Source organism: Peromyscus californicus, unplaced genomic scaffold (assembly GCF_007827085.1).
Source record: "Peromyscus californicus insignis strain IS unplaced genomic scaffold, ASM782708v3 Scaffold_6__1_contigs__length_162567912, whole genome shotgun sequence".
NCBI lineage: Eukaryota > Metazoa > Chordata > Mammalia > Rodentia > Cricetidae > Peromyscus > Peromyscus californicus.
In genome coordinates, this window is record NW_026294584.1 from 54,527,192 (window position 1) to 54,549,727 (window position 22,536).

At 39.6% G+C, this 22,536-nt stretch overlaps 1 protein-coding gene and 1 gene segment (V, D, J or C); one reads left to right on the forward strand and one right to left on the reverse strand.

The window, feature by feature from the left end:
* The window catches only part of LOC128098744 (T-cell receptor beta-1 chain C region-like), a 431,175-nt gene that overhangs the window by 314,294 nt on the left and 94,345 nt on the right, over nt 1-22,536 (forward strand).
* LOC128098749 (anionic trypsin-2-like) lies at nt 6,603-10,117 on the reverse strand. The gene is made up of 5 exons (XM_052720144.1): nt 10,078-10,117; nt 9,011-9,170; nt 7,627-7,880; nt 7,107-7,243; nt 6,603-6,638 (listed from the first exon to the last, which is right to left on the reverse strand). Exons 1-5 carry the CDS (start codon nt 10,115-10,117, stop codon nt 6,603-6,605), a joined length of 627 nt encoding a protein of 208 aa, XP_052576104.1.

The window sequence follows — 22,536 nt, forward strand, 5'->3', positions numbered from 1 at the left end:
ACTGAATTGTATTGCAAAATAAATTAATAAAAAAAAAAAAAAAGAAATGAAAGTTAGTAGTTAGACATTACAATAGAAGTTGTAGTCATATTAGATATGTTTTAAAAATTGAGCAGATATATTTTAGACAGGTCATCTTCAAACCCTTCAGAGATCTACAGAATATGGCATTTAAAATGTTTTAATAACTTAGAAAATTTTTCTTTTTTGTTATGATTATGAGACATGTCGGCTCCTGGCAGTACCAATCTACTTCAGAGAAAATATGGGCATTGAAGAAACTGCATATGGAGTTAACTTTCATTGTGGCAAAAGTTAGCCACTGGACAACAAAGTATCCTTGAATCAACTGCTGACAAAATGGACAGACAGGACATGAAACAAAGGACTACTGATTCTTGCCAAAACGAGTGTGGTTATGGCTTTATCAAAAGGCATCTTCTGAGGCCAGGACAATATGGCACCATCCCTGAAGTGGCCTTCGCAATTTGGAAAAGGTACAGTGCCCTTTTCTTCGAAGGCAGCTGAATAGGCAGTGGGCCGATGGCTTCTGATGTGCAATGGAACAGCAGCTGAAACAGTTATTCTTGAAGAGTAACTAAGCTCACGCCTCGCAATAGTAAACTGGCATTTGACAGAGGGATGTGGAGAAGAACGGGATGTTAAGATGAAGCCATATATACACAGCCAAGAATGGACAGCTGAATTAAAAAATCAACAACAATTTCCAGAATTTAAAATCCTGAATCATGACATGACACTAGTGGAATTCAGGTGTTTCTGGTACATGGACTGCTCTCACCCAATGTGAGGTTGAACTGTCGACCTTGTGTACATCCTACTTCACAAATGAGTCTGTCAGATATGCTAAGCCTATAGGCTGAAGATGATGCCCCAACACTGTGGAGAAACCTCAGGTGACTGTCCAGGCAGCTGGCTGTTTCTGTCAACTCACAAATTTTTTGGAAGTTGCTTGCATGCACTTTCTGTTTTTATTTTTGTTAGCTAATATTATTTCCTTCTTGGGTCTCTGAGGGAGTTGAAGATTAGTTAGTTATAGTTGAAGGTTAGTTAGTTATAGTTGAAGATTAATTAGGATAGAAAGTGAATTAGATACATTTTGGACTTAACAAAATAGGATAGATAATGAAATTATTTTCTCTGAATTTGTCAAATACAAATGGACTAGACATTGTTTAGACATTTATTACTTGTATATATTGTATATAGTCATTGTACTTTTGTATATAGTTTTTCTTTTGTTAGTTATAACCTTTTTCTTTTTTTTCCTTTTTATTAAAATAGAAAAGGGGAAAAAAAAAAAAAAAAAAAAAAAGAAACAACACAAATGGGGGGGGGGCGTTGGGGGGAAGGTGAGGGGGACGGGAGGGGGGAGAACAAGGGAATCCGTGACCAATATGTAGAACTGAATTGTATTGCAAAATAAATTAAAATAAATTAAAAAAAAAAAAAAAAAAAAAAAAAGAATAATGCCTCCATAAGATCAGGTTGTAGGCAAGACTGTAAGGCATTTTCTTAATTAGCGATTGATGGGGGAGGATATAGTTCATTGTGAATAATATCATCCCTGGGCTGGCAGTTCTGGGTTCAATAGCAAAGCAGGCCAAGCAAGTCAGGAGGAGCAAGCCAGTAAGCAGCACCTCTTCATGGCCTCTGCATCAAATACTGCTATAAGTTCCTTCATTGCTTCATCTCCTGCTCTGACTTCCTTTAAGAATAAACAGTGAAATAGAAGCATTAGCCAAGTAATTTCTTTCCTCTCCAAATCGCTTCTTGATCATGGTGCTTTATTGCAGCAAAAGAAACTCTAAGGAAGCCAGGAGTCACAAACTCAAAACCAGTAGCAATCTAAGTACTCTCTTGAATCTTTTGTACATTGCAGGTGCTGAGGTAGCAGTTCTCACAAGGGAATCACCAGAGGATTCTGGGCCTATATGACTGCCTGGAGCATAGCTGTATCCCATTCTAATAACTCCCCCTTTTAATATGTATATATTCACTCTATCAGTTCTGTTCCATTGGAGAACCTGACTAATATACAAGGTCATCAGTGATTATTAACAGATAATCCTGGAGTAAACGGATTACTTTGGCAATAAAATACCAAAAATTATAAACACAAAAAAACTGTGTAGTCCTTATTACTTAATTCCAGGGTGTGTGTGTGTGTAGTAGTATTTGGTCCTCCCATGACCTTGGGCTATGTGGCCCAAAGGAGGCGGTGCTTCTTGCAAATACCACTACGTTTGTGTGTGTGTGTGTGTGTGTGTGTGTGTGTGTGTGTGTGTGTGTGTGTACTATGTCTTTGCTGGTACTGATTTTTGATACACTGTGACTTTTGTAATTAATCAGCAATTAATAAGATAATTTTTACCACTGCCATATCACAGAGGGCTATAGCCAGGTACCATCTTGAGAAGGTGCCCAATTCTTGATATTGAACCTTTTGGGGGATTTGAAAATAAGCATGAAAATCTTTTGTTTCTAACTCAGGAACAATTGGGTACATAGTCAATATAGAATATAACCATATTAGGTAGTCATGTAAGAGGTTCTGAGAAAAACGGATAGATTGAACAGCCCAAAATTGAGGCTATGAAGTTTATGCAATTTCTGGTCTCATCCTCTAAAACAAGGGTTGATTCTTTCATATGTGGATTACTGGAGACAGTAACACCTCCAAGATCCATTTATTCTGTGTTCCCATAGATGCTTTGCCAGGAAGTATTGAGAGTTTTGGGCTGCTGTCCTTACTCATTTCCATAGAGTCCTGCATCCACTGTGTTATTACTTCTGAGTAGTATTTAATGCACAGAAACTGGGCAGTAGAATCTCTGTTCCCCCAGCTCTTCCCTTCCAGAGCTGACCTCAGTTCTTTGGTCATCTTCCCTGCTCTCATGTACTCTCAGCACACTACTTGGCTTGAATTTTTACCATTTTATGTAAATAAGGATGCTTCTAATAAGAATAAGAAACTTCCTAGTTGATAAAGAACACAAATAATATGGGTGTAACCAGGCACAGTTTGATTAGATTTAATGTTCATTCCATGATGTTGAATTCATACCTGATACTGCCAAAGTGAACTAGAAACTGAAACTAGATAATTCAATGGCCTGGTGGGGGAAAACCTACTAATATAATTCATCTAAAGGAACATAGCAATAAATATAACTCCCTATGACATGTTTTCATACCCATGGAGCAGAGAATCACTCATCAGAGGAACTTCTTCTTGCATTATTGACATAGATACCCACAACTGGACATTTTTTGGGGAAGCCAGCCCTAAATGGGATATCTTCATCAAACCTTCCTCTAAAGGTTCAGAGATCTACATGAAAGAAGAGCCAGAAGGATCTTAAGAGTCAGAGGTGGTGGATTTCTCCAAGGAAAGAGCATCCTAGAGATGCACCAGGACTAATGCACATTTGAACTCACAGGAACTATGACAGCCCCCACTAGACCTGCAAAACTCCAAAGCATGAAGAGGGGGAAGTGGACACGAATCTGACCCCTACCTGAGAATCAGGTTTCCCCAGTGAAGTGTCACTAAGTATACATACCAACTACACAGACCACACAAAATGGACACCATGCTTTTCTTGCACTTTTTAAGTGTTATTTTTTTCCCTAGTGGTTTTCTCATTTTAGTTTGTTTGTTTTAACTTTCATCTTTTTTGTTTTATGTTTTTGAGAAGAGAAAGAAAATGGATATAGTGGAGAGAGAAGGTGGAAATGGAATGTATGTTAGAGGAAAATTGTGATCAAAATAAAATGAATGAAAAATTTTCATATAAAAATTATTAGTGATATGGTTGGTGAGATGGTTAGAGGTTAAGAGCACTGGCTGCCCTTCCACAGGTCCTGAGTTCAATTCCCAGCAACTACATGGTGGCTGGCAACCATCTATTATGAGATCTGGTGTGAAAGCAAACATGCAGACAGAACACTATATACATAAAAAATAAATAAATGAATGAATAAATAAATAAATTCATCTTTAAAGATATTACTATTGACCATAAGTGGATTAAATTAACTGAATGAGGAAAAAGACAATTCAAATCCATACTAAGAAATTTCACAAAGGGTTAGAAATTATGAAAGAAAATCAACCTTGGAACTATGAAACTGACTGAACTACCCAAAACACAGTGAAAATACCAGAGTAGCAGAGTAGACCAGGGAGGAAACCAATACCATATGTGGAAAGCAGTGTTGAGAAATCATTATATTGGATGAATACGGAGACCAAAATCATGCATGACCCTAATGTTCAGGACATCTGGATAGGAGATCAACCAAACGTGGTATCTTTTGTGGTGCCTCCCTGCCATGCATCACTGAGGAGTTAACTACTCTGTTGCTACTTTGACTTAGCTGGCGATGAAGCCTGGCTACTTCTACTGAACCCTTGTTTCCATCACCTTACCACATTTCCTTTCCTTTTCCCCACTAAAATTTTACAATTAGTGTACCATGTTGTGGATTTGACTGTGACATTTTCAAGCGTGTATATCATTGTCCATTTATCATGTTGATCTTCCCCCTTACAGTCTTTGACATTCTCACAGTTATCCCTTGACCCGTTTTTCTTCCCAATCATCTCCATTCTACTTTCATGTATATGTTCATCTTATGAGTGAGCAATGCAATATTTGAGGTTTTGAGACTTACTCCTTTCACTCACATGAAAATTTCAAGTTGCATCCATTTTTCCTGTGAATAAAATAATATTATTATTCTCTATCACTGAATTAAACTCCATGATATTTAGTCTTCATTCTTTTTTAGTTTATGGTTTGTAATCATTTGATAAATTTTTGTTTTATTTGTGTTATATTTTTACTATTTAAAACAGTGTTTAAATTTAAATATGCTGTCACTCCCCAAGTCCGTTCAAATCCCCTCCCTGTCCCTACACTAAGGTTAATGAACATTTCTTTAAGGGTTTCTTAGCCATTTGAGTTTACACTTTTGACAATCCTCTGTTTAGATCTCTACCCCATTTTTAACTGGATTATTTGTTTTCTTGAGATCGGGTTTATTGAGTTCATTACATATTTTGGATATATCAGATGTGTAGCTGGGAAAAATATTTTCCCACTCTGTAGGCTGCTGCTTTGTGTGAATGGTGGTGTCATATGTAACTTCAAGTGTAAGTCACTAATTTACTGTTCGTCAGAGAGTTTTATTGAAGTCATAGAAGGAAACCAGGAGAAAGATAAAATAGAGCCCTGTATTCCCTGAGAAGCAGCTTTGGCGCTGCCTTGAACATTGTGAGAAATCAGGAAAGTGTTAAATCAGAAAGAATGCAATGAGCAAGAGCTCTCTATAAGTAGACAGGCTTCATGGAAGGCTGTGACTGGGGACCTCTTTCAGGAAGTGCATGGAAGTGGGCATGGGTGTTTGTTGGTGAGGGTGGCATGGAAACATGTAAAAGATGACATAGGATAGGCTCTTCTGATCTGAGACCACCCAGTAGGAAAAGAATGGAAGCCACTAGTGGGTATGCAAATAAGAAAGCAATTCTGACAATAACCAGTTCTATCACCTTCCAGGTGTGGGATAGCGTTCATGATCAACCTTCTCTGAATCTTTGCTTTCTAGTTGTGGCACTGGAATACCACTACAGAAGGGAACCTTAAGTAAATGAGTGCAGGTCTAAGGGAATTCTCAAGATAGCACATGCACATTAATATTATTGTGTGAGATAAACAGAAGGCAGATTGCTCAGAGATGTGAGTGGTTTAGACCAGAGCCTCTTATTTTTTCTATAGAATCATAAGAGACAATTGGTGACACCCAGTGAGACATTATCTAAGTAGGACGCCCACTCTTAGGATGGAGTAGAACTGCATTGGCATGAACATTTTTAGGTAGAGAGCCAGCTCTGTTGGTGCAACCTAGAGTCTAAGCATTATGCAACCTGAAGCAAGAAAATCACAAGTTCAAGGCCTGCTAGGATTTCAGAGCAAGAATTTACATCAAAACTCCCAAAATGAATATGAGGGAGGGAACTCAGAAGCCAAGGTGGTTAATCATTGCGAAGAGTTACATTGAGTATAAATTGGTTTCTGCCATTGTCAAAGAAATCAGTAGTCTTGTCTAACACACAACATATGTATACTTTACAACTTGAAGTCCCACTGATATACTAAGGAAGAAAAATCTTTAGCTCTGCTGTTTAGACATGACTTTTCTTGAAAAAGTAAAAAGAAATAAACTTCCCATTATGGCTCCACTGAAATTATTGCTGTGTTTCAGATATTGCTGGTGATTGTTTCTTGAGGCCCATTTTGAGTCCAGAATGATTTTCAATAGAGAATGTCTGCCTGATCTCAAAGCACTCAGATAAGACCTTGCCTCCCAGAGCTAAGAAAACAGAGAGGTCACACAGAGGAACAGGTTGTGATGGCGAATGCACTTTATTGACACAGGGAGTGAGGAGGTATTAGGGATCCCTAGTTGGCAGCAATTGTGTCCTGAATCCAGTCCACATAGTTGCAGACCTTGGTGTACACACCAGGGAGGTTCTTCTGGGCACAGCCATAGCCCCAGGAGACAATGCCCTGAAGTTATCCATTGCAGACCACAGGGCCACCAGAGTCTCCCTGGAATGGAGAAATACAGTGTTTAAAAAAGTGGCATGAGGGCTGGAGAGATGGCTCAGAGGTTAAGAACACTGGCTGCTCTTCCAGAGGTCCTGAGTTCAATTCCCAGCAACCACATGGTGGCTCACAACCATCTATAATGAGATCTGGTGCCCTCTTCTGGCCTGCAGGGATACGTGCAAACAGAACACTGTATACATAATAAATAAATCGTTTAAAAAAAAAAAGTGGCATGAAAAAAAAGGGTCACATCTGCTCTTACATTAAGATCCATTCCAGTCACCTTCTGACTCTATTTGTTTTTCATTGAAACACATCCTCTAATCTTACTAATGAGATGAAAGGACATCCAGGGTAGAAATCATTTTCGCTGATCCCAGAGCATGATCCTTCTAGTCTCATTATATTGAATGTCCAAATTTCACTTCCAGGAGAACAGGTGTTTCATATGGAAAGGGAGCTACTCACCTGGCAGGAAACCTTGCCTCCTTCAAGGAAGCCAGCACAGACCATGTTGTTGGTGATTTTCCCAGGGTAAGAGGCTTCACATGCAGCCTGAGTCAGCAGTGGGGCATCCAGGCACTGGAGCAGGTCTGGGTTATTCACTTTGAGAAAAGGTAGTGATCAAAGAAAAAATATGTATTCGCGCACTGTGGGAACAATCATTTATCTCTGAACACCATGGCAAAGTGCCAGAGAAATCATTAAGAGTGTAAATTCCAACAAAGAATTGTAGCTTTTTCAAACTATACAATGACCATTGTTGATCCTGTTTTCAGTATAATAACACACTGTATATGTGTTCTCTTTAGGTTACAGGAATTGAACATCTTGGTATCTTTTTAACCTTTGTTACCAGCGATACATTTCTTGTAGTTGTACTTCAAACATATTTGGAAGGTAAAAGAAAATAAGTTCAAATCCAGAGACATGTCTGGTTTGGAAATCATGGGGAGGAAGGGATGGAGTAGGTAAATGTCATACTTACCACCTGAGCTGAGGGTGTTGCCCCAGCCAGAGATGAGGCACTGAGTGCCAGCAGGTGCACAGGAGGTGGGCAGAGCCACAGTGGCCACTCTGGCACTGAGGGTCACAGGGGAAGCTAGCTTGATCAGCATGATGTCATTGTCCAGGGTCCTCGAATTGAACTTGGGGTGCCTGATGTTTTTGGCAGCAGTGACAAACTGCTCATTGCCCTCAAGGACATTGATGTTGTGCTCTCCCAGTCTCACTTGGATGCGACTGTTGGAAAGAAAAGACATGGTTGAGAGTTTCAACACATTACCCAAAACACACTACAGGTTCCAAAATTTCATGTTCAGGGGTAGCTCAGAGGAGAAGCTCTTCAGTGATGGACAATTTCTGGTTAGGCACCCTGGCCCTTTAATCTACAGCGGTTGTTGGTATATAGGGTATAAAATAAAGGAGTGCAGTTTGGACTGGTTTTAGATTTTTTTTTTTTTTTTTTTTTTTGTTTGTTTTTTTTGGTTTTTCGAGACAGGGTTTCTCTGTGTAGCTTTGCGCCTTTCCTGGGACTCACTTGGTAGCCCAGGCTGGCCTCGAACTCACAGAGATCCGCCTGGCTCTGCCTCCCGAGTGCTGGGATTAAAGGCGTGCGCCACCACCGCCCGGCTTTTTTAGATTTTTTTTTTTTTTTTTGTGGACTGGTTTTTAAACTGCCATACTACAGATTCTGATACATTCATGGATGTGGACCCAAGTTTACATTTGATGTACACTTCACCCTCTGAGTCTTTGTTTACTATAGTAGGAACTATGACAAATACTTCTTGCTTTGTTAAAAACTATTACTATGTAGATCCTAATCCTGTAGAGACCCAAGAGTTGTGCCAGGACCCATAGCAGTGTGACATTGGACCCTGAGAGAAGTTCACATTCTTGCTTCTAACACCAGAAATACTGAGCCAGAATCTAGCCCTGGGTTCAGTGTTTTAAAAAACCTTGTCATCTTTGTGATACATACTCAGGACTGAGAACACACAGTAGAGACTGTGTTGATTTAACCAATATTTAGCTGTATTTCTGAAAACTTAGAGTTTGTTATTCTTTTTAGCTAGTGGTCCTTATAGAAAGTTCTTGTCTGACTTTCTCACTGGTGTCTATGATAGCAAGATCAATTCATCAGGGTTTAATGGCCCGTAATCCTTGCTATATGATGGGTTTGTTTGGAAAAGCGAGAGGATTTTTATTCTGTGTCAAATTTCACTTTTGCTTATGATACTTAGCTGCTGCCAGCAATTATTTTCTTCAAGGCTTTCCCTAGTTACCTTACAACTTCACCACTTGCCCAGTGCTATATTTTATTCATGTCCCAGGCCATGACCTCTGCATCCAGGGGCCCCATCACTTACCTCTTGTAGCAGTGAGCAGCAGACACCACCCATTGGTCATTGACGAGGGAACCTCCACAAAAGTGGTACCCAGTGTTCAGAGATACCTGGTAGGGCACAGAACTCTCCCGGCAAGTGTATCCTCCGACGATCTTGTCATCATCGTCAACAGGAAAAGCAACTTGAATGGAGTAGGAAATGAGAATAAACCAATTTATCAGGGTGCTAGAGGGTGAAGCCATTGACTCTACAGCAGCTTAAACCTTTAGGATTTTTACTGAGCACAACAGGTGTGTGAATACAGAGATAACTGTCCCTTATAGGTAACATAAATTATAGCATCTGTAGGGCAGATAGTTCCCAAAGGCCCCAGATCATTTCTCTCTGAGCATCAGGGTTGGAATAACAAGAACTACCTAAGAACACAAATAGTGGGATCCTATTACAAGTCAGTTTTGCCCATGCCCTGCTTTACTTTTCCATCCATTATTTGTTTGTGCCACCTGTATGTTGGCTTTTTAGAGCCTCAGAAGGGAGGGCAACTAGAGAGGAAAGAAAAGAAGCCAATTCATCAGGCTGTTGGAGGGTGAATTGCTCAGCTCCATATCACCTTCCCACTGTTTTAGTATTACTATCTGAGCAGAATGACTAAGAGAAAGCAGGGAAATCACTGTCCCCAGTAGTCAGCACTCAGATTCAATATCTGCCAGAGGAAAGGACTGCAAGGCAGGTAAGTGGATCCTAGTGGGCTCAGAACTACTCAGAGTTCCAGGAAAAGGACAGAAGAAATGACCTAAGTACACACTCCAAGGGGTCTGATTACATGTCAGTTGCATACTTCCCTCTGAAATACATCAATAACTATGTTGTTGGATTCCCTGTGCAGTTGCTGCTGAGGAATGTGTCACCTGGTTCATTTTATGCACTCCCAGTTTTGCCTCCCTTTCTACCTCAGAAATCAAGGCCCTGAATTCTATGAAGGATGTTGTGGAGTGTGCATTGAGGGAGATAAGAGTAAACTGAAGCCTGGGAAATTACAGCATTGAAAATAAGATCCTGGAGAAGGTTGGACACGGCTTGAAACTCACCAGCAGCTCCCACAAGGGCCAGGACCAGGAGTGTGTTCATGGTGGCAGAAGGTAGTGAGGTCTGAATGGGAGCATGCTTTTAAAGGACTGAGGAATTGAAAATAACATTGTGGAGTTGGGTTGCGATGTCATTGATTCTTACTGAACAAACACACCAGTATTTTTCCCTTCTTGGATTCTTTTTTTTTTTTTTTTTTTTTGGTTTTTCGAGACAGGGTTTCTCTGTGTAGCTTTGCGCCTTTCCTGAATCTCGCTCTGTAGCCCAGGCTGGCCTTGAACTCACAGAGATCCACCTGCCTCTGCCTCCTGAGTGCTGGGATTAAAGGCGAGCGCCACCACCGCCCGGCCCTTCTTGGATTCTTATGTCAACACTTTTTGGTTTCTTGGCAGTCAGAGACCTTCAGGTGTCAAGAAAAATTTTATTCTCAGGAAAAGGGGAGGGAAACAGCTGATTCTTGAAAGGATGCTAGAATAGGGGAAACAATAGTAGTCATGACTTTGTGTACACATCTCTGCTTTACTCTATTAAATTCATGGGTGTTGGAGAAGAAAGACTCTATGGGATGCATAGAAATCCATAACTAGAAATCACAAGAAAGCCCACAGAATCAACTAACCTGTGCTCATAGGGGTTTACAGAAACTGAACAAAAACCCAGTAAGCATTAATGGGACTGACCTAAGCCTTCTACATATATGGTATAGTTGTGTGGTTTGGTCTTATTATGGGCCTCTTTATAGTCAGAGCAGAAGTTGTCTCTGAATCTTGTCGGTTTTGGGGACCCTTATCCACATACTGGGCTACATTATCCAGCATTCAACCTAATATACCATGTTTTGTTGCTCCTATGAATATAAACTGAGGAGAGTATGGAAGGCAGATAGAGGGGAAATGGGATGGGAGGACTGGGAAAAGAAGAAGGAGGAGAAACAGTAGCAGAGTGTTAAAATAAATAAATAAATATCAAAAATAAAGAAATCCCTTGATGAATGTAAGGTTGCATTCAGTAACTTTGAAGAAAGTCTGATTCTGGTAGATAATGGGACTCTTTGAACACCCCTAATCCCAAAATTTTATCAGTGGTTCCTAAATTCATTTGCTCTGATCTTAGCTAATCACCTTAATACTAAGAAGTAATAATAGAATTCAGTTCTACATATCAGTCTCGGATTCCCTTGTTCTCCCCCCTCCAGCCCCCCTCACCTTCCTCCCAGCCCACCCTCCATTCCCACCTCCTCCAGGGCAAAGCCTCCCCTGAGGACTGAGATCAACCTGATAGACTCAGTCCAGGAAGGTCCAGTCCCCTCCTCCCAGGCTGAGCCAAGTGACCCTGCATAGGCCCCAGGTTTCAAACAGCCAACTCATGCAATGAGCACAGGACCCGGTCCCACTGCCTGGATGCCTCCCAAACAGATCAAGCCAATCAAATGTCTCACCCATTCAGAGGGCCTGATCCAGTGGGGACCCCTCAGCCATTGGTTCATAGTTCATGTGTTTCCATTCATTTGGCTATTTGTCCCTGTGCTTTATCCAACCTTGGTCTCAACAATTCTCGCTCATATAAACCCTCCTCATTCTCGCTAATTGGACTCCCAGAGATCCACCCGGGGCCTAGCCATAAAAAAAAATGAATATGTCTGTAATATGAAATAAGAGATATTTGTTTGTTAATAAAAACCACAAATATATTTTATTTTTCTCTGGAAGTCTATGCAGTTCATGCTAAACTGAAAGCTTATTAACTTATAAACTTATTCTGTGGTCAATTTTATCAGTCAGCATTTTAAATCTCTTAATAAAATTAGCTACTTTATTGATGCAAATCATTCAATTCGTCAAACTTTTTTGATGGTTAAAACTATTTTGATCAATTTTTTTTTATTTTGAATACTAACTGTAAATAAAATACTTCAGTAAATTTAAAAAAAAAAAAGAAGTAATAATAGATCTCTGTGAACCAGCACAGGAACATCAATGATGTAAAGAAAGGAGATACAGAGTCACTAATATGATGGGTTTTAGAGAATATTCTTTCAGACCAGGATCATGGATTTTAGACATGTTGGATGAGAATGATGGGTGTTGGGCAGGAAATGGCTTGCTTTGTAGGGGAGTAGAGAACTACATGAATAGGATGGTCTGTTTTCCTCTCATGCTCATGTCATATTAAGGGTACGAACCTTGAGACTATACAAACACTACCATGGGTATATTCCATGACCATTCCTAGGATTATCAATGTTGCCCTGGATAACTACATTAAAAGTAAATACCTTGTATTCTAGGTCAAATTGCCTATGCTAGAAGTCTGTACTCATTTTGCAGAATAGAATTCTTAGGGCAATGTTCAACATGATTTCTGAACAAGAATGATGTATAGGTAGAATGGGAGGATTATGGATATTTCTATTGTATAGGTAACAAGAGTATCAAGTGGTCAGTCAGATCCTGTATTGAATCCAGCTTTTTTTTTTCAACTTAAATCATCTCTAAGACTCAGTTTCCATTTTACTATAGTAAAAACCCACCGTAGAAGGGCAATACCTGATGGTGTGTCAGCTTGTGCCTATTTATAAGAAACAACTAGAGGATCCTTCCTATCTGATGTGTTTCTCTTCACTGACCCCAGATGTAGGAAATATACGTTGGGGTGAAATCAGGTTTGAGTTCTCTGGAAACTAGTGATGGTTCTGGAGTTACACAGTAATGGAGGGGAAGTTTAGCTAAAATAGTGGCAACTGGATTTGAGGGGGACCAACTGTGACTGGAAGGTGGAGGAATTGGAAATCAGAAGAAACTGCAGTGTGGGAGCCTGTTCTCGGGTTCCTCGTAGCTTTACCCAGCAGGTCCACATAGAGGATGATTAGGACCACGGGCCTGAGTGCAGGTGTCTGGGATGGTCTGCACTTGGCTGTGCTGGGGGAGGAGGTCTTTTGCTCCACCCCTTGGCGTCTCTATAAAAACCCTGGGGCAGAGACAGTCAGGGCCCGTTGGAATAGGTTCCAGGCCCTCTCGAGGCTATCCTTTATTTTCTATCTGTTTATCTCTGTGATATTCTCCGCAATAAATCCTTCTATCTAATATTTCCTGCTGCTCACACTCAAGAAAACTCTGGGGAGCTGTGGGGGTGGTTGGGTAAACGCCCCACAGAATGGCGCCTGAACAGGGACTAAAGAAAAAAGAAAAAAAAGGGACTAAAGAAAAAAAGGGGGGACTAAAAAAAGGGGGGACTAAAGACAAAGTAATAGGGACTAAAGGAAAATAATAGTTTTATTACAGAGTTTTTGGCGAAAGTGCTGAGTCAGCCCTGCCAGTGGATAAGGCATGCCGGTGTTATGAAAAATATATATTTTTTATATATATTGAGAGGCAGGGGTTTTATCCTCGAGAGAAAAGGAAAGCGGACTGGAAGGATGTCCGATGCTGCAGCGAAATTCTCTTCTGTCAAAATTTTCTATCTTGTATCGCTTTCTCAATTTCTATCTGTGAAAAATAAGTATAAGGTATAGCGTAGTAATAAGTGTAGGAAAAACTTAGAAGTGTAAGAATGTGTAGGAAAAAGTAAGTCAACTAGACAGAAAAACTCAATTTTCTAACTTTGGGGGCTATGAATGCAAACTGGTGGAAAAAACTTTCTTTGGGCTTTATGGGTAGTAAAAAAGCTCTTCTGTGAGCTTATGGGGAAGAAAAAGTTTCCTATGGAAGTTTTTGACCTGGGGACAGCTGAAATGCTAAGTCCAAGCGGCAGGAGAAAGTGATTTCTCCCTGAGGCAAAAATGGGGGTGTAAAAAGCCAAAAAGTTTAAAGTTGGGAAGTTTTGGGAAAAGTTGGTCTTTCTCTCTTGGGGAAAAAAAAAAAAACTTTCTCTTAAACTAAAAGCTTTTCTTGGAAAATTTGGGGGAAAATTTTCTCTAAAAAGCCTTTAACTTTCTCTCTCAGAAGGTCAAAAATTAGAATCACCTGAAGATATTAGTATGGGGACCACCTGTGATTAGCTCTAAGGGAAAACAACAAACCTCTTAAGACAGCAAAACCTAAGTTCTTTCAAGCTTTAAAAATCCTCCCTGCAATGCAGGAGGCAGGGACAAGTTCCTAAAAACCTCTCTTCTAAGCTCTATCTCTTCAAACTAGTAAAAGACAGTGGGTCAGAGTACCCTGAGGGAAACACTTGGGAGAGTGTGGGTAAAAAGCTACAGAGAGCCCAAAAGGGCCGGAAACTTTACCTGAGAAAAGCAAAAAAGCCAAGCTTTTTCAGTTATGCCCAGCTGAGGCAACAAGGGTTTTGTTTCTGAGTGAGCATTTCAGAATGAAACGGTGCTCCCAATTGTCCTAATGCAAAGATCCCCTGAAGCAATGCAAACTGTTAGCATTGTGTCCTCGCTTCTGACCAAAAACCCAGAGGCGACTGACCAGCGCCTCTGAGTTGGGGTGCATTTCAGGGATACTAGGGTTCCTGCAGTAGTAAACTTCCTGGAGCACAGAGCTGAGGCAGGAAGGTGCAGGACCCAGGGGAAGATTGCTAATGAACAACCAAAGCTAAAGCCAGTGGGAACGGCACAGTTGTCTGCTGTCCTACAAGTCCCGGGTTGATAGGTCCACAGCTGCAAAAAGAAATCTGAGAAAAAGCTTTCCCATCAGAGTAAGGACCTTTCTGGGAAAACAGTAAAGCTGAACTGTGTCTGAAGCAGTTGTGCTGCGCTGAGTCAGAACGCTGTCTGGGGAAAGAGCCCAGCCAGGGCAGGACAGAACTATCCAGGAGTAAAGCTTTCTTTTCTGTCAGAGAAAGCAGCTCTTTGAGAAAAGCTTTGTTTCAACTGACTCCCTGAGATGAGGGAGTATAGCCCTGAGGGGTGATTGCCTCTGTCATAAGCTCTGTCCTTTGAGCACCCAGACAAGCAAATGCAACCCACTGGGGGACTGGGCCAGGTGAAGGCCTGATGAAACAAAACACCTGTCTTAATGTGAGCTTAGAGATGGCAAAAACCTCCCTTGTTAGATTTTCAGTCTGTATGCAAACCAGACCCCGAAAACAGAAACAGACAAAAAGCCCCTACCTTCAGTAGCAGGGAAAGCTGCCACTGTAGTGTTGGAAACTGTTTCTGGGGTAGCAGGATAAACTGAGATCGAACTGGGAACTGTCTGGGGGAAAGACTCTGAAAAAACAGAAAGGACATAATCCTCCCCAGAAAAATGCATGACCTGAAAAAGCTGCTAGAATTTGAGGCAGATTCTGGGGGAGAAAAAAAAGCCCCTACCTCCAAAGGCAACAGAGGTACAGAGCCACAGACAGATACCTGAAGCTCTGCATCTGGGGAAGGAATAAGCAAAATGAGACAGATCAGTGGGAGAAAATCTCTCTGAAAGAGCTATGGAAAAAGCTGTTGTAAATGATTTTGTTTTTCACTGACTGGCTAAGACAAACACAAGCCCCGAGGAAAGTTGCTATCAGAATTGCCCACCTCAATGCGCGCTAACGAGGCAGGTGCGGTTCTGATTTGGGGCCAGTGTCAAATGAAGGAGAGACACCTGTTAAAGCCAGCTGAGGAGAGACCAGAAACCTCCTAATGTCCCAAAGCTGAAAATGTAAAATGCTTGTTCAAATCTCCCGTTGCAAAAGCAAAAAACTTTGTTCAAACCTCCCGGGGAAGAATTTGTAAGCAAGTCTGGTAAAAGAGAACCAGTTGACTCTCAGACCCAAAAAGAACTATGGGAAATGACTGATATAAGGGAAATGATATAAAGGAATGATATAAGGAACTGATACTATTATGGACTGATATAAGGGAAATGCATTCTGGGAAAGGTAGTTTTTCCGCTAAAGATGGCGACATTGCCTTGAAACACTTTTGTCAGCTTGAAAATACGTTCATGGTAAACTTAAAATACAGCTTTTAAAAGAATAAGGAGGAAAATCGTCTAAGAGTTTAAGTGTCAGTTCCAATGAAAAATTGAAAGGATATGGAACTAGGTGCTTCGCGGTTTGGGGCTCCATTGGTAAAATGCCTTATTTACCCTAATAGCTGTGCAAAGTTTTTACGGTAGTTGGATGACAAAAAGCTACCTATAAGAGCAAACAAGCCACTTTAAAATCCTTAAAACAAGAGAGAGAAAGCAGTTTATACACTGAACGTTGTCTTAGATATAAAGAAACATGTTGAAATTTAAGAAGTTCTTTGCCTTGAATGAACAGCCTGCAATGAGTGATTCCTTTGTAAATCTAATAAGGATACAAAGAAACAGGCATTCAAAAAGAAATGACTGCTTTATAGACTTGAACAAACCAGAAAATCTAGCTGTCTTACAAAAGAGTTGCTTCACCTGAAAGTTCCTTATAAAAAATCAATGCTAAATATTACAGCTGCTAATAACATCAGGAGTTAAAGCTAATGAAGTGAAAATACTAAATACAGTTCGGGGCTGTGCCACTTTTGGCTTTACTAGCTCCTTTAGAAAAATACTTTATATCACCTAATAGCTGTGCAGTGCTCTGCGAAGAGTTTCACAGCAGCTAAATACGGTAATTTCACTCAGCGTGAAGTGAAGTTTTTCGGTAGAACAATCCAAAAGTACTGCTGTAATAGAAACGTTTGTCTGAATTGAAGCACTTAGGGGAACTATTATGAATTTGGATGAAGGGACAGCCTTTAGTTAAAAACTGTCTACCACTGACAGTGCATCTCTGCCGGGTCCGGAACGGCTGAGAGAACTGGCAACTTTGGAGTGTGGCGTCATCCTGGGAAGGTTGCAGTCCCCTAGCAACAACTGTCACAATTCTATAACAACACTCACTAAATCCCAGTGTTGTATAACAAAGCTAACTATAAACTCTAAACTTTAGAAATGATGTATGTACTTCCTGTCTAGTTAAGAGAATCTTTCAATAGAGATAGTGATAATAATTAAGAATAAGAAATAGAAAAGGATGAAAATAAGATATGTGAGTTTGTAAAAAATTCTATCTTGTTAGATCTGTGTTAAGAAATCTTTAGGTGTTTGCTAAATTAGATATATGCTAATGGTAGCCCTATATAAGTTTGTAAAATAGATCTATAGAGTTCCTTTAAGAATATAAGCTTGCAAGAAATATCTAAGGTAGTCTTAAGACATGTAGTAATAAGCTTGTAAGAAGTGAAGATACTAGTTGTAAATGTAAGTTTAAATAAGAAATAAGATAAGAAGTACATAAGAAGTAATAAGAAATATATTTGCTAAAGTAGTTCTATAGTTCCCTTAAAGAGTATAAATAAGTAGATGTTAATGTTATATGTGAATTTGTAAAAAAGTGTAAATGTTAAATATGAATCTATTCCTAATGTATATGGTGAAAGAACCCGAGACACAGAAGGTTAGTGTCCCAGCAGACTGCAAAGTAGGCAGTCTGAATGATTTCAGAAGTTCCAGAAGCCGCTAAGAAGCTAAGAATGGCGGACGCCAGAACCAGCACAAGGCATCCGCAGCTGAGATCTGTGGAAAACCGACGCAACACAGAAAAACCTGAGCTAACATCAAAAACGGTGCGGTTTAGAATACTACTGTACCTAAAAAGGTCTCTGGCTTGAGAACAAAAGTTCGGAGATGCTTGTTTGAACAAAAATTGTTAACTGCAAAAAGTTTTGGTTGAAAAACGTCTCTTCATATTTTGAAGTGAAAGCCTAATACCAGAATTTATTTGTTTGAACTTTTTGAACTTAAAATGAGATAAAACTACAAAAAGATTTTGGTTATGGATTTCTTCATATTTGGAAGGCTCGTACCAGAATTTATTATTTGAATTCTGGGACTTAAGAAATGAAATGAACAGTAGAGATTTCATTGCAATGGGACAATTTTGAGTTTACTTATAGTAATGATCTAGGAACTGTTTTCTGGAATTGGGTTAAAAATGTAACTGTTTAAATGAAGAAATTTACTATTTCTACCTAGAATCAAGATGCAGTTTTGTGTATGCATATATGCTTCATTAATTGGTGGTTCATGACTTGTTTTGTGGAACTGTTTATGTAAAAATGAAATTACTTACAGAACTGGTTTTGTGTTATAAATGGAACTGTTTAAATGGAAAAGTTTGGGTTTTATAACTAGGCTTGAGATTTTGCTTAAAAAATTATAACGAAAAGGGGGAGAGTTAATATTCCTTAGTCTAATTTCAAAAGTTGTTTGAGTGGATTAATGTCATGTTTTTGTTATTAAGAAATGCAAATGGGGTATACTAAGAGACTACTTTTAAAGTGTGTAGAGTTTTATTAAGAAACTGCTTTTGGATGTTTTGCTAAAAGTTTCAAAGTGTTCATGGTTAGATTGAAAATATTGCTTTTCAATATGGGTTTGTAGGAATTGTATAAGTTTGGGTTCCTCTAACTAGGTTTGAGATTTTGTTTAAAAAATTATAAAGAAAAGGAGGAGTTATGAGATTGAATTATGTTTGCAGAAACCTATTGATATTAATGCACCCTGGTTTTGTGGAGTTAAGGAAATATTTAAGTTTGTGAATACATCGAAGTTTTTCCTATGTTCTGTTAGCAAGAAAATTCAAATGATTGAGATAAAGTTGTAAGACGGAGAAAATTATTAACTATATATAGCACCATATATGCTAATTCAAATGGTTCTGTTAAGAGTTTGCTTTGAGTTGTAAGATTGAGAGAATTGTGACTATGTATAGCAATATTTATGTTAACCTGTTAATGGTAATGATGAAGCTAAGGGATTCTTTAAGTTTGTAGTCGCCTTAAGAGTTTTTGGCTTAGAAAGGGCTTGAGGCAGCTAAGACTGCTGTAGTCACCTTGGACCTAATTCAAAAGAGAAATGCCATCTTTATCATCCTCTACTCCCATACTGTGAGGTGTAACAGCTTGGAGATTGCTGTAAGCCATTAATAGTTATTTTTTTTATATATATTAAGAAAGGGGGACCTGTGGGAGCCCGTTCTCGGGTTCCTCGTGGCTTTACCCAGCAGGTCCACATAGAGGATGATTAGGACCACGGGCCTGAGTGCAGGTGTCTGGGATGATCTGCACTTGGCTGTGCTGGGGGAGGAGGTCTTTTGCTCCACCCCTTGGCGTCTCTATAAAAACCCTGGGGCAGAGACAGTCGGGGCCCGTTGGAATAGGTTCCAGGCCCTCTCGAGGCTATCCTTTATTTTCTTTCTTTTTTTTTTTTTTTTTTTTGGTTTTTGGAGACAGGGTTTATCCTTTATTTTCTATCTGTTTATCTCTGCGATATTCTCCGCAATAAATCCTTCTAATATTTCCTGCTGCTCGCACTCAAGAAAACTCTGGGGAACTGTGAGGGTGGTTGGGTAAACGCCCCACACTGCAGGAAATGTCAACATGGGCTTCATAGCATTTGCTGTGGTCCTATTACTGACAGGGCTGGATGAGAATCATATCCCTGAACAGACACTCAGCGCTGTCATCTCTGTATCCTGTTTCTCATTTATTTCTCCACACAGGCCTTTGGAATTAGCCCCACATTGGGCAACAGATATTGGTGAAATTATTAAGGCCACTCCACGTAGTTAAGAGGAAGATTTATTTAGTGAGTAACTTACAAAAAAAGATAGGTAGGTCGTGGGGTCTGGGGAAGGTGTATCACAGTCCAGTGGTGTTCTCTGGAGCTCTGCTCGGTCCACCTCCACCATCAAGGGTCCTGGAAAAGAGTGCGTGCTTGCCCATCCAGCGCTCTGGTCTCCAGATGCCTCCCTTGGCACCGCCTTGTAGGCGTGACAGTTGCCAAAGCCTCAATGGAGGTGGAACTTCCAGATCAAAGCTGGAATGGCTACCCACTACAGTCATTCCTGAGTGGAAGGACTGTCATATTGCCATGGCTGTCGGGTTTTTCAGACTATGCACACTTTCACTTTTTACAAACATGTTAGTTTTACTGGGAGGTGTTCAGAAAGAAATAATTTGAATGGACTCTTTTTCACCTGAGAAATTATCTAAAACTGTCATGCTGTCTCAAGGCCATAGAAAGATAGGGAAATTGTTAGAGCATATGAGACCAGCTTCAAGTGGCAGCTAATGTTCTGCTGACAATCAAAGCAGAGGTCCCAATGGGATGGGGTAAACTACAGACCCTTTTTCCTTCTGTCATTTGTCTTTCTGGAAAACATGAACACAGAATTTTCAATTTCCATATTAGTGCACATTTTATTGCAACACTGTGTAAAGGGGACCATCTGAGGACAAGAGTGTTTCTGTACTTGGAGTGTGAAGTCCCGTTGGCTCCTGGCATGTTCCAATGGAGTGGATATTCTCTGGGATGTCTGTGGGAGGAAAGGTGGAAGTTTATATATGCTACATGGTTACTTTCATATTTAAACCAATCTCAAATTTTATCAGATCATCTCTTAGTCATCCCTTCCTTTTTTCTTATATCTTTACTACTCTGTCCTCCCACTTTGTAATGTGAGAATACATTCCTTTCTAATCTCAACTATTTTTCCCATTGTTTTCGACTATCCTATTGTTTCTTTCATGTCATGCTTTCACATTATCCAATAAAATGTGCTGTTTGATTATGGCATCTAATATTGCTCTCTGTATAGTGAAGAAATCTTTTTGTTTTCCTCTCAGAAGCTGACATCTTAGTCAAAGTCTCTGAAGTCAAGGATGGAAATAGGTAATCAGCTAATTTAGGTAGATCTTTTCCTATTCCATTTGCTGCTACTTACTTTGAATGTGTGCATGGCATGCAATATTCCTGCCCAAGATAGTTCCATTTGGAGGTTTTATTTATTCAGAGGTATTAGTCTAATCTGAAGGTAAATGAGAATACTCTGGGTTTTGAAGTATCAAGGATCATTTGGGTTCCTGTGTCAGATGGTAAAAGTTAAACTCTTCTGTGGTTGGGTATGCCAGCAAGTGATTTCTTGATTGGATAGTTTAGAAAACAAAGAGCGATTTGGGTCTCATCTTGGAGTGGCAACCCATTTAAAAGGATATGGGAGACGTAGGTTTTTGCTTTTTGTCTTCTTACCCTCACACACAATGGCAAGTTTATATATACTAAAATATCCTGAGACATTTATTCACTAGTATTTGAACCTACTTCTTGGGAATCCAACATAGACTGAATACCAGAAGCTGTCTCAGAATTGTCTAGGATCATCACCACATTTGCAATGCTGTGACAGCAAGCCTCATAGATTGAACAACTCAAGATTCTTGGCCTATCTTTCTTGAGACAGCCATTGTTTAACTACCTGAGACACAGTCTGGAAGTCACTCAAAATCCCCCTTTTACTATGTCTTCATTCATTCTATCAGTTCTGTTCCATTAGCGACCCTGACTAGTCTACTCCATGAGGTGGAACACATTCCTGGCCCTTCTAAATTGTCCAAGAACCAGAGACTTGGTAGTTTATAGGCACAGGGGAAAACCTGATATTATAATTCACTATAAGAACATAGCAATGAAATATTGCTATAGCCATGGAGTTATACCTATAAACTTTCATCAGAGAATCTTCTTCTTGAGGGAAACAGTAATGGGCACAGATACCAGCAACTGGACAATGTGCTGAGTGTGAGAAACTTATTGAGATCTCAGTTCTAAATGGGATATCTTCATCAAACCTTTTTCCTGAAAGCTCATGAATCTGTGTGTAAGTGGAGCCAAACAGATTTGAAGAACCAGAGGTAATGAATGATACCAAGGTAACAGTAACTTCTAGATGCAACAGGAGTAATGCACATAGGAACTCAGAGTGCCTGTGAAAGCATGCCCAAGACCTGTACCAGTTCAAGATTGACAGAGTCCTCAGATTGAGATGAGGAATTGGACACAGGGTCCCAATTCTAGGCAAGAAGCTACTTGCAACTGATACCTTTGAAAGCAAAAATCAGTTTCTTCCAATGCAGTGACACTGGGTATACCAACCACATATTAGGGAAGGCCATGTACCCATGTTAGTTGAACAGTAGAAAACGGTCTCCATGGTTTTTCATATACTTTTTGTTTAATTGTTTTTTTTTCTTATTGGCATTCTCTTTTAGTATGCCTGTTGATTTTCTATTTTTTGTTTTATGTGTTTAAAGAGCAAGAAAGAACATGAATTTAGTTGTGCACAGGTGTAGTGATAATATGGGCAGAGAAATATTATGATAAATATATATTGCATGGGCATGTTATGGAAAAATATTAATTGTTATAAGGGGAATTAAAATAAAGAATTGAATGAATTAAATACAATGCTAGACCAAACCCTTCCATGGGCAATCTCCTTTTCCTTGATTCTTACAAGCTGCATAACCTCTATGGTTGTTCAGATTGTAGTACACATATTAACATCTTAAAAGTCAATCTCTACATAGAATTAAAATTATGTAATATTTGTTTTTAGTGAAGATGCAAGTAAAAGTGATAAAACAATGAAGTTAAAGTGGTGGAGTAAGACAAAGGAAAAAGAAACTGGAGGATATAAATCAGACAAGAGAATGAGGGAAAGAGTATCAT